The 15,135-nt window shown below is 40.4% G+C and overlaps 1 protein-coding gene across 2 annotated transcripts in view; it reads right to left on the bottom strand.

The window, feature by feature from the left end:
* Nucleotides 1-15,135, bottom strand: part of PGM2L1 (phosphoglucomutase 2 like 1) — a 45,841-nt gene extending 30,706 nt beyond the window's left edge. The window contains exon 1 of one of the 2 annotated variants that reach the window (XM_084772003.1): nt 14,493-15,135. In XM_084772003.1, the coding sequence (XP_084628129.1) occupies nt 14,493-14,603 (111 nt within the window). In that variant the 5' untranslated portion in view covers nt 14,604-15,135. The remainder of the gene's footprint in view (nt 1-14,492) is intronic. The other variant, XM_084772002.1, reaches the window with a different exon arrangement.

Genomic DNA, 15,135 nt, shown 5'->3' with positions numbered 1-15,135 from the left:
TAAAGCTGAAGGAAGCAATGTCTGACCTGGTAGAGGGAAAGTGAGTATGAACGGAATGTTGGCGGAGGCGGGGGAATACGCTGGAAGTGGAAGGATAATGATTTCAGTATTAGGTTTTCTGAGTTTGGAATGATAGCCACTCTCACACCAGCCACTTTCTCCCTGCTCGACTGTCTCTTTACAGTAACTCAGAAAATGCAATTAAATCAAGATACCATGTTCATCTGATTTTAATTTTTAGATGAAAATGATTTCTTGATTTAATTTTAAGAGTTTTAAAGAACAGTGCTATGGAGGAAGGAATTTACTTTGGCTGGAAAATCAATCTTTCCAATGTAAAGGCCTAAATCAATAATCACTTACCACTTTCACAGTTTCTGTGGGCAGGAAATGTTTGAGGTCTCTGTTGAAAGACAAAAGATCTGGCTACCGAGACAACTCCAGGCTCGCCTGCCGTGTATCTGGCAGTGATGGCTGGTGGCTAGGATAGGCTGTCAGATGGAGCATCTGCAGAAGACACTCCTGAGCCTGGGCTTCCTCACCATGCTGGGTTCTAAGGGTAAGTGTCCTAAGAGCAAGCCAGCCAGGGAGCAGCTGCACTATCTTTCCCAGCCTAGGCCTGGAAGGCAAGCAACTCCCACTGCTCCTGTTATTTCTTGAGACTGTGACAAAGACTCACCCAGGTTCTGAGAGAACATAGATCCTGACTTTCAACTGAGGCTTGTCAAAGTCATCAGAGATACAAAGAATGTGAGATAATGCAAGTAAATAGCCCCAGCTATTTTTGAAAGATACAACTTGCACAAAGTGCCTATAAAACCCCAAACTGTTGCCTGCTTTTTGATCACTTCCGTTGGTGGGGTTGCCTCCCGTGGAGGGGGGAATTCCCTTTTCTGAGAAATGGGGGGTGGGGGGGGGTTGGAGGAAGAGGCAGGGAGGATGGAACCAGGAGGAGAGGAAAGAGGGGGCTACAGTCAGTACGTAAAATGAATAAATAAATTAATTTTTAAAAAGGAATAACATATCTAAAATACTGCTTATCCCATGGGGTAAAGGATACTTAGCCTTTACCAGTTTTGATCAAGTTGTTCTATTTCTAGAAACTTATCCCTAGAGAGAAGTATGATTAATCAGGGATGTATGTAAGAGTTATGTGTCCTCAGTGGCATAGCTGGTCTGGTTCAGGGCCAGCTTAGTCTACATGTGACTGTCTCAAAAACCATACAAAACAAAAGCAAACACACCAAAGATTTGGTTATAAGGATACTCACTAAAATAGTGCTAACTTGGTTAAATAAAAAGTGTAAGACAAGGGGCTAGGGACATGGCTCAGTTGGTAAAGTGCTTTCCTCCCAAGCACCAGGAGCTGCGTTTGATCCCAGGCATCAGTGCAAAAAGCTGGTCTTGCTAGCATGCACTTTTAATCTTCGTAATGGGAGGGAGACAGGAGGCTACCTGGGGCTCAATGGGCAACCAGCCAGCCTGACAGGGCAGCAGGAGACCCTGATTCATAGGTAGTGGATAACATTACTGAAGACAATGCTTAAGGTCATCGTCTGGCCACCAAACTCAGATGTATCCATAACATCCAAAAATACACATGTACTAATAAATGTCAACAAGCATACATATGCACACACATAAATAAAAAGCACAATAGTACATTCAAATATCATATCCAAACTCTTATTAAATTTTAATGATATATGAGACACTCAGGACATCTTAGGAATGTTTGTAAATCATACATGTAATGACTCCAGATTTGTAAAATAGATATACATATATGCATGAAATACAACTAAAATATAACTGTGCTTTATTGATGGTCTTATTCTTCTTTCCCCCTTGTTTAGTGTAACATAATTAGGTATAATTAGAGAGAAGCTTAGAAAATACACCAATACCAGAGTTAATCCATAGACTGGTGCTATGCATCAGTTTAAGAAGTCTCCCTGCTACAAACCGCTGCCGGTCTATTCTCTTTCCTCTCCTTGGGTGACTTCAAATGGATCTGAGAACTTTTCGCTCTGTTCTTGTCTCAGACCTGAAACCCATACTTTCTCTTTAGTCATGTCATCCTATTGCTACATGCTTCATCCTGAATACGTGCAGCTGCCCTATCTTGCAGGTTACTAATAGTCTCTTTAACTCTGAATTTTACTAAATCTGTTCACTGAAGCCTTAGTTTTGGTATTATTTTCTATATTATTTCAAAATCAGACCTTACATTAAAAAAATATAAGCATCTGCATTATTTTCACTTCTCTGCCTAACTTTCAATTTTCTCTTTTTGACCTCTTAGATTTGGCAATAACAGTTATTATTTTTAAGCCTGTATATCATAATCTAGCATAAAGCACCTCTACAAGTCAGTTTATAGCACATTTGTTCCTGTGGGTGATTCTTTATGTTGACCTGTTTCTTTATGGGTCTGGTTGACTCTACACTGGATATTATATTTGCAATGTTATTAATAGGAACAAATTGAGGCCTGCAATGAAGGTATTTGCTACTGAAGCCAAGCCCTGCAGCTGCAGTCCAAGCACATGAGAGACTGAAGGCAGAATGGTCAGCAATTCAAGGTCAATTTTGGCTACAGAGTAAGTTTAAGGCTACCCTGGGCTACCTAAGGTCCTTTCTTAAAACAACAAGAACAAAGATAAATGCACTTCCCCCTATATAGATTTTTCTTTTCTTGGACATCTGAAATCAACAGCAATCTAAGTTCATTTTAGCCCAATTTTCAGGCTACTCGAATGACTCAGGTCTGGGATTTAGTCTGTGTTAGTGCTGACACTGAATCCATGAGAAATTACTTGGCAACCCTTTGAACTATCATACGTATGTAGCAGTACTAGACCCTAAATTCAATTTTTGCCAGTTTATAAACCTTTTAAAGTCCAGTGCCAGGAATGGGTTACATTTAGAGTTGTTGGCCACTGAAGTCTTAACAGACCCCAAAACATTATAGGCTATTATCACTGCTCTTGTTTAAGCCCTAGTCCTTGATTTATTTATAGACTTTATTACTGAAGACATATTTGAGTCATAGAATATGGAGAAATAAAGCTAGTATTGAGATGGAAGCTTCATCCCTATTGGCTAATTTTCACAATGTCATGAACTTCAAAGAACTAATAAAACATTTTAAAAAAATAAGAGAAATGGGGGAAGCCTAATTAAAAGCTATTATTAAATGATGTGTTCAGTATTAATAAGTTAGGGTTATTGCTCATAGTTTTTTTTGGGAGTTGGGTACCAGTACTAGGGATTAAACCAAATTTTCTACTATTAAGCTCCACCTGTCCCTCCTTAAAATCTTTTATTTTAAGGAGGATCCCACTAGAGTGTCCTAGCTGGCCGTGAACTTCAGCTCCTCTGTCTCAGCCTCCTAAGTACCTGAGAGTACAGGTCTTAACCACCAGGCCTAATATCAAAATAGGTTTTTTGGGGGTTTTAAATAAGAAGTATTTTTAAGATGTTCAATGAAAAATGGTGCTTTACCAAGTAAAATATTACATTCTGGGTTAAGTTAGAATTATATTCTTCATGAAAAAAATTGTATGAATAAATTTAAAAGATGATTTGAAAGGAAAAATGTGGACTAAATAAAATGAGTTTTCTTTTCTTTTCTTGTTTGAGACCAGAGTTTCACTGTGCTCCTTAGGCTGATACCAAAAACTTCTGAGTTCAACTGATCCTCTTGTCTCTGTCTACAAGCAGTTTTGGCTATGCTTGCTGGAATTCAGACAAGTCCTTAGTACACACCTTTAATCCTAAACAATGAAGGTAACGTTAGTTTATAGAAGTGAGCAGCCCTCCAATATCCCAATGAGTACTGCTAACTCTGATCATGGTGAAATACAACTTCCTTTTGCAGATGAACACTATGACCTGACTGCAAAGACAGCGGAGTACTAAGCTCTATCATGAAAGTTTGGATTACAGAAATGAAATTCATGTTCAGTGTGACCAGTTTCAAAATTTCTATACTCAGGTAGGACCACTTATAGAATCGCAGATCTTTGACTATACGTAGCTCGTTTTTTTTTTTAATGTACAGTTTTAACATTCATTTAAATATTAAACATAAGGGATAAAAATCTAGAAGCATTTGTTTACTGAGATTCTTAATCAAATAATGGGTTTATGACAGCATTATGAAGTTAGCTGTCTACTTGTTCTAACTCACAACTCGTGAAAAACTTAAAATATAAACTAATGACCTTAAAGACAAAATAAAATCACTCATTATGTAAAAATTTTTGTGGATTTTTTCTTCAGATAGCAAATATATGGTGTTATAACAGACACTTAGAAGCTGCTTTTGCTACAAACTACCTGACCACACCCTGACCAGAGTGCTTCATTATGCTTATTTTTCCTTACGCATAATTCTTCACATACTTAAACCTAGAGCTATTAGTTCCTTGATTTTATCTGTTCCTTTTGTACGTTGACCCCAAATTAAACACTTTCTTTTAAAAGTTACTTTGGTCATGATGTTTACCACAGCTATAGAAAAGCAACTAAAACAACATGAATTGACTAAATCTCTGTTTTCCAGCATCATTTGTCTCTTTAATTGGTGAACTGGGTCAGGTAGAAGTTTAGTTTGTGAGGGACTGCCTGAGCTGGTTTAGTGTCTTTCCCAACCACAATCAATTTTCCACTTCTCTGGTTATAAACTGAGTATACATGACTTAATTTAATTCTGCCACTACCTCTCCTGCATCAGATCAGATCTTAAAGGTTAAAGGATTTAAAATATAAAAAATATTTAATAAAAAAATAAATCAAAATTTTAAAAGGTTAAAGGGTTTAGTCCATAGTACTGCCCCCACTTTGTAATGCCAATGCAAATTCTGTGCTATTCACACTTCTAAACAAAGGACTACAGAACCACAAGAGGGAGTTCTCATGACCAGCTCCTCATGCTCCAAACTTTTCTAGAATGCCTCATAAAACTCAAGAGAATAGTTTACTAGCTTATTATAAGAATACAACTCAGGAACAATCAACTGGAGAAAAGGATGAGTGAGGCAAGATGTGGGGGAGGAGAATGAGGCACCCCTTCTCTAGCTAGTAGTCCTCCCAGCACACTGAATTCAGCGGTTCAAGAGCCCAATTTTTAGCCCCCTGACCTTCCTTCACCAGAGGTCCGCAGTTAGTGAGAGGCAGAAAGGTCCACTGGTCATTCTGGTCACCAGTCTATTCTAAGGCTGTCCTGATCATAAACTCAGATGTAATCAAAGGGAGTTGTTATGAATAATACAGGGCACTTCAATAACTCAGGAAATTCCAAAGGTTTTAGGAACACTGTGCTAAGAACCCATGACAAAAACAGATGTATTTCTCATAACGTAATACCATATCACAGTAAATATGGAGCCAATGAAATGTTTTTGTCTATGTACATATATTACATGTTTCTTAGACTACAAAGAATAGAAAGAAAGGAACTTCCTGGTTCTATAATGGATGGCTATAATTAAAAACAGAAAAGAAAAAACAAGCAAACAAAACCAGCCTTAGTTAATTAAGGTATAAAGAAAAAAAAAGACACAAAGTATATTAAAAATAGCATATTTTGGGGCTAGAGAGATGGCTGAGCCGTTAAAGGCCAGGCTCACAACCAAAAATATAAAAATAGCGTATTTTTAAGATGAAATTATTTATCACACATATAACTGCAGAAATTTTGGGATTAGTGTTGGGCTTTTGAATATATGATCAATAAAAGCTAATCACATTTCTGTATTTTCAGCAAAACGAATTTTAAATAGCATAAAAAAAAATCATGTACCATTAGCTTCCTATAAGGCCAAGTAAAGTCCAGTCACGTATCTGATTAGCTCAGCCTAGTCTCAGACTTGCTACACAGTTGAGGATGGCCTTCAACTCCTGATCCTCATACCCCTTTCTCCCAAATGCTGGGATTACAGACATACACCTGTATGCTCTACAAACTTCAAGGCTGCTCAGGGAGACTCCCAACCAGTCACAGATGCCTCAAATAGACATCATTCTAAAAGCAGGAACCACTGATACTGCATGGCAGCTACCATAACTGAGGCTTTTTCTTTAGGAGACTTCCTTTCAGCCATAATGGCTTTAGATAAGTTTCTACAGTCACTTTACATAACCTTACCCGTAGTTGTCCCACCTCCTTCCAGATGTCTTAAATTTCGTATGAAAGCGCCCCCATGGCAGGTAAGGCCTGCACACTTGTGAATGGCACAGGATAAGCGATGCTCCTCTCATTCATACCCACTGCTACTTTGGCTCTGGCTCCAATAAAGCCTCACCTGACTAGTGCTGCCTGCTTGTGATCTGAACCACAGGCTGAGCTTGTAATAGGAAAAGCAGACAACGCTTGGGCTCTCAGTCCCAGACATACTCAGAGCAACAACTAGAAGGTGCCTGAACAAATCCCAAGAGTTTTGAGAGCTGAGGCTGTGACTACAGACGCGCTATGAAAGCAAGAGACAGTGAAGAGCTAAGACTGCAGGTCAAGGACTGTGAAGAACCTGCTTGGAGAAGAACGGCAAGACCCAAACTCTAGAAAAGTTGTACAGTTACTGGCTCTGGATGCAACGGAGCTAAGCACTGGGGCACTGAGAATGCCACTGCAGGAAGTTCAAAGTTAAGGCACCAACTGCTGGGTTCTGGGCTAGTAGCACTTAAGAGTCTAGAGCTATCACCCTGAGAGCAAATGATCCAAGGGTAGCAACACTCTAGCTCAGGGTTGCTAGCATTAAGGGAACTAATCACACGTTGCCTATTCATGGTTTCCATCTGAAACAAAATAACCCTCAGCTGACTGGCAGCAATACAGTCTACAACCAAGATAACCAAGAGTGGCCAATACCAAGATATTCAAATGCTAGTGTTAGCATTCAAGGACTTTATGCAGCTTATATTATCGCTCAATGACATAAGAAGAGGAGCCATCTTAGAAGAGAAATAGATAAAACAAACAAACAAACAAAAACAACAAAATAACCAAAACCCTCAGTGCTAATTTTCCAAGTTTTAAACCACCCAAGGGTTGTTCGAGGTAGTTACTCTCATTTTTAAAAATTCTCTTTTTAACCTATATACAAACTGAGGTTCAGAGTACAGCCAGTACTTAAATCTAAAATAGGCTTGACTGCTGTGCCCTTTAGGATCCAACCTCCGTTCTCTAACCTTGAGCTAGCTGGAATCACACTTGATTTAGTGTTAGATTTAGTGTTGATTCTAGGCTGAGGTGTGGGCTTATGATGAAGAAGACTGAGCTGTGGCGGTGGCCTAGGGACTCAGGTGGTTATCAAACTTGTAGTTAAGATTCTCACAGACCTTTTTAGGAAACTTTAATTACAAATTTATTTCTCTCTGCTTTTAAAAGAAGACAGGAAATGCTAAATGGTTTCTATCTCATTGAATGATAAGAGCCTGTTAAATTTAAATCAGATTTTTAAAATGACAAATTACAGATGCATTTTAGAGTCCTCTGCTCCTATTCTCCGCTCTTCCTTCAGTACATACCTAGGAAGAGGAGGCGTTTCTCTGAATGTCTTTACTTAAAATTTTATTGTTGTTAACTTAAATGTAATCCAATTCCTTTTATAAAAAAAATAATTTTAAATTATCTCAATGTCAGAAAACAAGTCAAAACAAAATATTACATGTCTAATGTAAAAGGATCATACATAATTTTTGAAAATAGTGCCTATTATCTGAACTCTAAATAGCATACAAGATTTTCAGAAGTTATAATTTCTTCACAAAACACAAATCAATAGTAAATTATAGCAAATACAGCCTTATCATGTGTTGCTGTGCTGTGTAAAGGTTGTCTTTATATATTCAAATGCTGATTTCTGTACCAGCAGAGCGCTGAGGACAGACCAGCCTTTGGTATTGTTAAGCATCACCTGTCTTGATGTTTTGCAAACACTGTTCTCCATCACCTTCTAATTGCTTGAATGAAGACCTGTAGCAAAGGTAGGAGAGAACAGACAGGACTTCCAGAGAATTAGGAACGCTGGGAAAGAAAGCGGCACAAAAAGATTCGCCTACGAGACAGGGAGGAAGTTGGAGAGGTAAAGGACCACGTGGCAGAACACGGATTAAACACAGGTTATAAGAGCTGGTTGAGAAAAAGAGAAAGCTAAGGCTTAAAGCTATTAAAATTAATGTAAGTCTCTGTGCCATTATTCAGAGCTGGGGCGGACATAGAAAGCCCGTATGGTTTTACTCATGCTCTGTAAGTAGTTATCCCATACTTTACGAGAGTTGCTACAGCGGTAATCTGTACAAAAATTTTATTCATATTTATGCCTAATAAGTGATCTGATCTTATCTCCCCAAATATCAAAGAACATTTACAAAATTGTAAAGAAAAATTTTAAATAAGAAGGCTAATAGTGTTCCACAATCCAGGTAAACATGAGTCCACTGTTGGCCCTTGGACTGAATCTGTGTCCTGTGCATGCTAAACTAATGGGCTCTGCACTGAGCTGCACTCTGAGCACTCTATCTTGGTAATTTGCATGCCATGAAAATAGCCATGCTATAAAGCCACTAAGAACACAGGTGTTTTCTAAGTACTGACTCTTTAACATTGTTTTACTTTTCAAATGTTTCATAAAGAGAAAGTAAGAACACTACCAGGCATTTTTTTTTTTACCACAAACTCATATGTAATAAGGCAAAACACTATCCACCTGGATTTATCCATGTTTCAATATTAGTTTCAGAAATTTTATGTATACTTTTTTTTAAAAGTTGGGCTTACTGAGATATACTTTACACTTACATAACTAACAGTCAATTCTGTTCTTTTAAGGGTTCAATTTAGTCAACTAAAACAAGTATATAAAGTCATACTATACAACACTACAATATAATAATGTATCATCACAAAATTACAACTACCACAGACCTCACATTAAAAGTCTTTGGTACAACAAAGTAATATATATATATATATATATATATATATATATATATATATATATATATATATACCAATGTATTTATACCTTTCTGCAGAGGTCCTTTTAATAGATATAAATTTGTGCTATTTTCACTTTAGAGTGTCAAATTTAGCCAACTACCTTATTGATGGGTATTGAAAGTATAGAACTTGAATGCCGTCCAAAGGTCTGTGTGTTCAAGGCTTGGTCTCCAATGTGACTCTTTTGAGAGGCTGTACAAACTTTAAGAGGTGGAGCCTGGTGAGAGGTCTTTGGGTCACTGAGGTTTTCCCTTAAAGAGGGATTCTGACCCCTCTCTCTTTTGCTTCTTGCCTATGAGGTAAGCAACTTTGCTCCACCTGCTGCCTTGACACAGGCCCAAAGAAGCAAGGCCAGCTAATTGGAAACTAGATCTCCAAAACTGTGAGCCCAAGTAAATCCCTTTTTCTTTATGAGATGAGCATTTTTGTAATTTGTTATAGTGATGTAAAACTAACACAATGGGCATTCAAAGTTTTAATTTTTTTTTTTACTGCATAAAAACGAAATATTTCAAAGAGAATAATGACATGAGAAAACTCTGCAACAGAAAACCACTTACATCAAAGAGATTTTCCAACAAGATAAGCTCTGGTTAGCTAAAAGCTAAAATGCTTTTTTGTCTGAGAAAATACTGTTCATTTGCAATATTATGGTATTTTTACTATTTGGGGCATTAAAATATGACCATTTCATACTTTGGTAAGATACAGTACTGTGCTGTCTAACTTGTCAGCTTGATGGGGTTTGGGGTCAGCTGGGAAACACACCTTTAGTTTATGTCAGCAAGGACATTTCCTGAGAGATTTAACTAGGATGGGAAGACCCTGCACTCTGAATGTGGGCATCGTTCCACAGGCTGGAGTCTAAAACTAAAAAGGAAGAGGCAAGTTAAGCACTAGCATCCATCTCTGTTTCCTGGTGCATCATAATGTGCCAGTTGCCTCATGTTCCTGCTGCCATGCCTTCCTTGTCCTGATGAACCATAACCCTCAGAGAAACATCAAAATAAGAACTGCCTCCCTTAAGTTCTTTCTCTCACATATCTTGTCACTAAGTAACTAAAACAAGTGCTTGTTCAATTATTTAGTGGAAATGATCCTATACAGGACAGGACTGTTGACAACAGCTCATGCTGAATCTCTGCCTCCTTTGCACCAGAATAAATCACTTTCTATTAACTCCCAACACCAGAGGGCAGCAGCCTCAGTATTAACTCCCAACTTCACTAGTCACTAAGAAGGCAGAAAGCATCGTGGAACAAAGCATAGAAGCCCAAACCCCAATCACTGTACCACCTCTTGTGTAAGTTTCCCCAAGACTCACACACTGCAGCCTCCAGGGGAGACCCTAAAGCAGCAGAGTACAAAATTAAAAAACAGTCCCTGAAGCTAGCCAGAGTCTCTAGGCCCCTCCCTGCTACAGTAAGCACATTACCCAGGCTCAGGTACTTACAATAGCAATGTAAGACTGACTAATAAAGGAGGCACGGGCAATTAATTCATAGCCTTTTTATTAAATGTCTGAAAAAAAAATCACTGGCTTAGACTGATACCTTTTATTTCATTTTCCAGGCTCTTTATGAGCCTAATCCATCTTCAACTTCATATTCTACTCCTTTTTAATACAGATCTACATTCTGAGACCAAAATGTTTTACTTATTATTTCTTAAATTGCCATGGCAAATTCCTGCCTCCTCATTGTTGTTAGCATACAGGACCTTTGCTGTTGCCGTAGCAATCAGCAGAGCAGATCTGCCCGCTGTCCCGGGGCTCCTCCCTACCCACCCATGCTTTACCAGCACTTAATTAACATCTTAGATATATAATTGCTTACAGGGAGTTAAAGTTCACACTGGAACAAAATCAACAGACAGTTGTGATGCTAAAGAACCTGGCTTTTAGGCCAGGACTGCTTGCCTGTAACTTGGCAATGCATGAAAGCCCCAAATGAAAGAAACAGAAAGGAGATCCGAGCCTTACCCTAGAGCAGAGAAGAGCATATTGGTGGCGGAGTTCTCTGTGCAAAGCTGAGGAATTCTTTGACCCCTGGACTTGTGCGGTTATAGTAGTAGCATAGGCCCACACAGAAATGGATGCATTTACTTGTTACAAGCTGATGCTGTTAAATGCTATGTCTGACTTCCCGTAATTTGGCTTCATGATCATTCAAACTCTTTGGATTATTTGGCTTTCCCTGTGGTCTATCTACCAAATGATTAAATTAGAAACAAATCCTCTTGGCTATTGCATCTATATAAAAAGCTGCAAGTTAATGAAACAGTATTCTTCAGTCAGTCATCAGTTTCTATGACCTTGAGTTGATGACGTCATTTTGAGACCGGGGAAGCTAACATACCAAACCAAAGTCTGGACGCAAGTAGGAGGTCGGATCAAAGTCTGGTAAATCTGCCTACAGAAAGTTGCCCTACCACAGCTACACAAGCGTACCCCAGCCCCAGAAAATCTGATTAAAACAAACAAAATAAAATCAAGAGTCTCACCCTGTTTAGGTTGGCATGGAACTCACTATGTAGCCCAGGCTGGCCTCAAACTCTAATTGCTTCTAATGTGTCAGCCTCCCAAGTGCTGAGATTATAGGCAAGAGCCACTATGCGAGGACAATCTTCTCGCACTATTTTTTGTTGTTGTTGTTGTTGTTGTTGTTGTTAGCACTTAACATACACTCTTACTTGCTAAAGGCCACTAAAGCTCATCTACAATCTGGTTTTCACATACCTTTGCAAAGATTTTTCCATGTACCCTAAGCTCCAGCAGACACAAATATATTAATTACACACATTCAATTTTCCATCTTTCTGACTCTCAGTCTTTCTTCTCCATCTTAGCAAATCTGAATATTAACTAATTGAGAAAGTTCAACACAAACAACATCTTTTTTTTTTTTTCATGAAGACTTTTCAATGTATAACAAGCCACGACAGCTTAGTAATGCTGGCAAACAGCAGAGTACCCTGAGACCAACTTATTACATATTACATGCCTCATCAATATTCAAGAAATTAGCAGTATCATCGGGGTTCCTTAATTGGTATTAATCAGGAGTTGAGCTCAGAATGTCTGTATTAAATGACTATATGTATGCCAGATGGGCAGTGGTGGCACATGCCTTTAATCCCAGCACTCAGGAGGCAGAGACAAATGGATCTTGGTGAGTTCGAGGTCAGCCTGGTCTATAGAGTAAGTTCCAGGACAGCCAAGGCTACACAGAAAAAAAAACAAACTTGTCTTGGAGAAAAGAAAAGACAGGACTATATGTACTGTCAATGTATAGTAATAAAATACTTAAACTTTAGTCTTCACTCTAAATTCTAGTGGCCAAGGACTTAGCCTAGTTTACTTAAGTATCAATCTACAGTAGATTAACCTTTGTTTTTCAAATAAAAGCATTATCTTCCATTAAGAGATCAATAATATATAATAAAATTATTTAATCTTTTCTTCTGTTAAGGCACTTCTTACTTGTTCCCTGTATTTTATTTGGGAGCCTTTGCTTTATCCTCTTTATGTTCATTGCAGTCTACATTTATTTCATCTTTCTCCTTCCTGTAGGCTTTCCTGTTCTTTTTATGTGCATTCCATGTCCTCATAAAGTCTTCTTTGACCATCCCACTCCACAGATCACTCTCACTTTTGAACTCCCATTAAGACCTGAATGCCTGCAACCTCCTGTATTGCTGCTGTAACATTATTATTTTTTAAAAATATTTTTTATTGTATATGAGTGCTCTATTTTGCATGTACACCTTTATGCCAGAAGAGTCATTAGATCACATTATAGATGGTTGTGAGCCACCATGTGGTTACTGGGAATTGTACTCAGGACCTCTGGAAGAGCAGCCAGTGCTCTCAATCGCTGAGCCATCTCTCCAGCTCCTGTAACATTATTTTTATATGCATTTTACAGTCCTTAAACATTTCAGTATATCTCAGCAGTATTTGGGCATAACACAAGCAATAAGTATTAATTCACTCAACTGCAACATTTCTTAGGAAAAACATAGTCAAAGCTGATACTGAAGGAGAAAAGAGTCTCTTATTTGTAGCATGGCCCACAGATCAGCACCGCTTGTGTCAATCACCTGGAAGCTCACTAAGGCTGGCGGCCAGGCCCCACCCTAGCTGTCTGGTCAGAAACTGCCTTTTAAGATTCTCAGATGATCTGTTAACACTTTTAGGTTCCAGAAACACTGGTTCAGACTCTAGAAGAATAATTAGAACATGTAAGACACATATGACCCAGGAAGACCAGAGACTTTATTGTAATTGCTGATTTGTTGGGTTTCCTTATCTACTAACTGAAGGCTTTCTGAGGGCAAGAAGAGCTCTATCTTTCTGACCACCGGTATTTCCTGGCTGACCTGGATCATTCAGTATTGGGTCCCCCGCCACCCTTCTTGAATGCAAAAATGGCTGGGAAAAAATTTAAAATAAATTGTTTCAGAAAGCTAATCAGGTGGGTTTTGTATAACATTAATCTCACATACTGCCACACAAATCTCTTAATTGGGTATTAATCGGTTTCAGATGTGCTGCCTTCTCTGTTTTAGCAGCTATATCATTTGCACTTGACAAAACAAACAATTATCTTGTCCTCTGACAGTGAAAAGGGTGCATTTTAATTCTAACGTTCACCAATCCACCCTACATGCTTGCACAAGGAGAGGTAGAGAGCAGAAAAGATGGCACGGCCAGGCCAACAGCAATTCTGAATTTCCTAAGAAATTCCTAAATAGCTGGTCAAATTTGCCTTTTAAGATTCCCAGATGAATCTGCTGGAACGTCATGATTTGAGAAGTACTGGTGCAGACTCTAGGAGGATAATTAGACTATTCAAGATGTCTATGACCATAAACCTTTGAACAGGATACTTCCAGAAAATAACTGCCAAAAGAGGAATGAAAGAGGGCAGCCCTTGTCATTTCCAATAGCAAAAGGCGATACCAGAAAATAGAGTGAAACAGACCAGCGAATGCCTAACCAGCGATCATTCAGCGACAGAGGGCGGAAACACGCCACACTAACACCAAAGACCAAAGCAGAGAGTGGTTAGTAACGTCCGAGAAATGTACCAGAAGCCGCTTTCAGGTTCTGCAGAGAAGGAAGCAAAGGGAGAAGGCGGGGAAGGAAATGGATGCAGAGTCTAACTTACAATGATGGAGATAATGAGGATGAAAGTATTTTTAATAACGAAAGGTGATACACACTGGAAGGGAGGGAGTAACAGGGGAGGAAGACAGGCTGCGGTGTAGCCCTACTGCAGACGTCCCCGCCCAGCCCAGCCCGCCTGAGGGAGGCAGCCCCTGCATAAGGTGAGCGGCATCGCCGAGGAACACCAGCCCTGCGGTGGCCTGAGCCATCTCCCTGGGAGCCTCCCTGCCGAGCCCTGGGTGGGTACCGGAAAGAGCGGACTGAGAGAGGGTGGGTAGGAAGAGGGAACAGATGCCGGGATGATTAGGTACCCACCTTGTCCCAACGCAGCCACTGCTCGATGGCCTTGTCTAGCTGGGGGTCCCCGGTGAGGTAGGGGGCGTGGAGCAGGTTAGAGTTGAGGTCACCATCTGTGTTCTCAGCCATGGCAGACACGCCGGCTTGAGGGCCCGAGGGGCGGGCGAAGACAACCGAGTCCGGGCGCTCTAGGTGTGCTGCTCACCAAGGTCCAGACGCCCCCACCTTGCCGAAGGGCATCGGAGACCAACAAGCGCGGGGCGTTCAGTGAGCGCCACCTCCGGCCGCAGCTTCAGAACTGGGAAGAGAGGGCGGAGACAGCCGCCCGCCTCCCAGCAGACCAGCTACGCTCGAACTGACTGAGGCGGCGGGCGTGAGGCGAGAGAACAACAACAGTGCCAGATGTCTGGGTCGCCGCCTTCGCCCGCGCCGCCTTAGGCTCCGCCCCCGCCCCCACCCGCCTTGGCCGTTCCCAGTGCCCGAGGCGTGCGACGCGAGCCCCGGGAGCGCGCGCCCGGCGTCTCCGCAGCGGCGTTTACGGTCCGCTGAGGCAACGGTGCAGCACAGCTGGCTTTCCCTTGTCACCCGCCCCACACTCGCACGTGTGTCTCCGCCTGGTGTCCCAGTCGCCTTAAGCAGCCCGCCACGGCACTCACTCAGG

The sequence above is a fragment of the Acomys minous genome (genome assembly GCF_964271855.1).
Source record: "Acomys minous genome assembly, chromosome: 2".
In the NCBI taxonomy this organism is placed as follows: domain Eukaryota; kingdom Metazoa; phylum Chordata; class Mammalia; order Rodentia; family Muridae; genus Acomys; species Acomys minous.
This window is presented reverse-complemented; position numbering and strand designations above follow the sequence as displayed.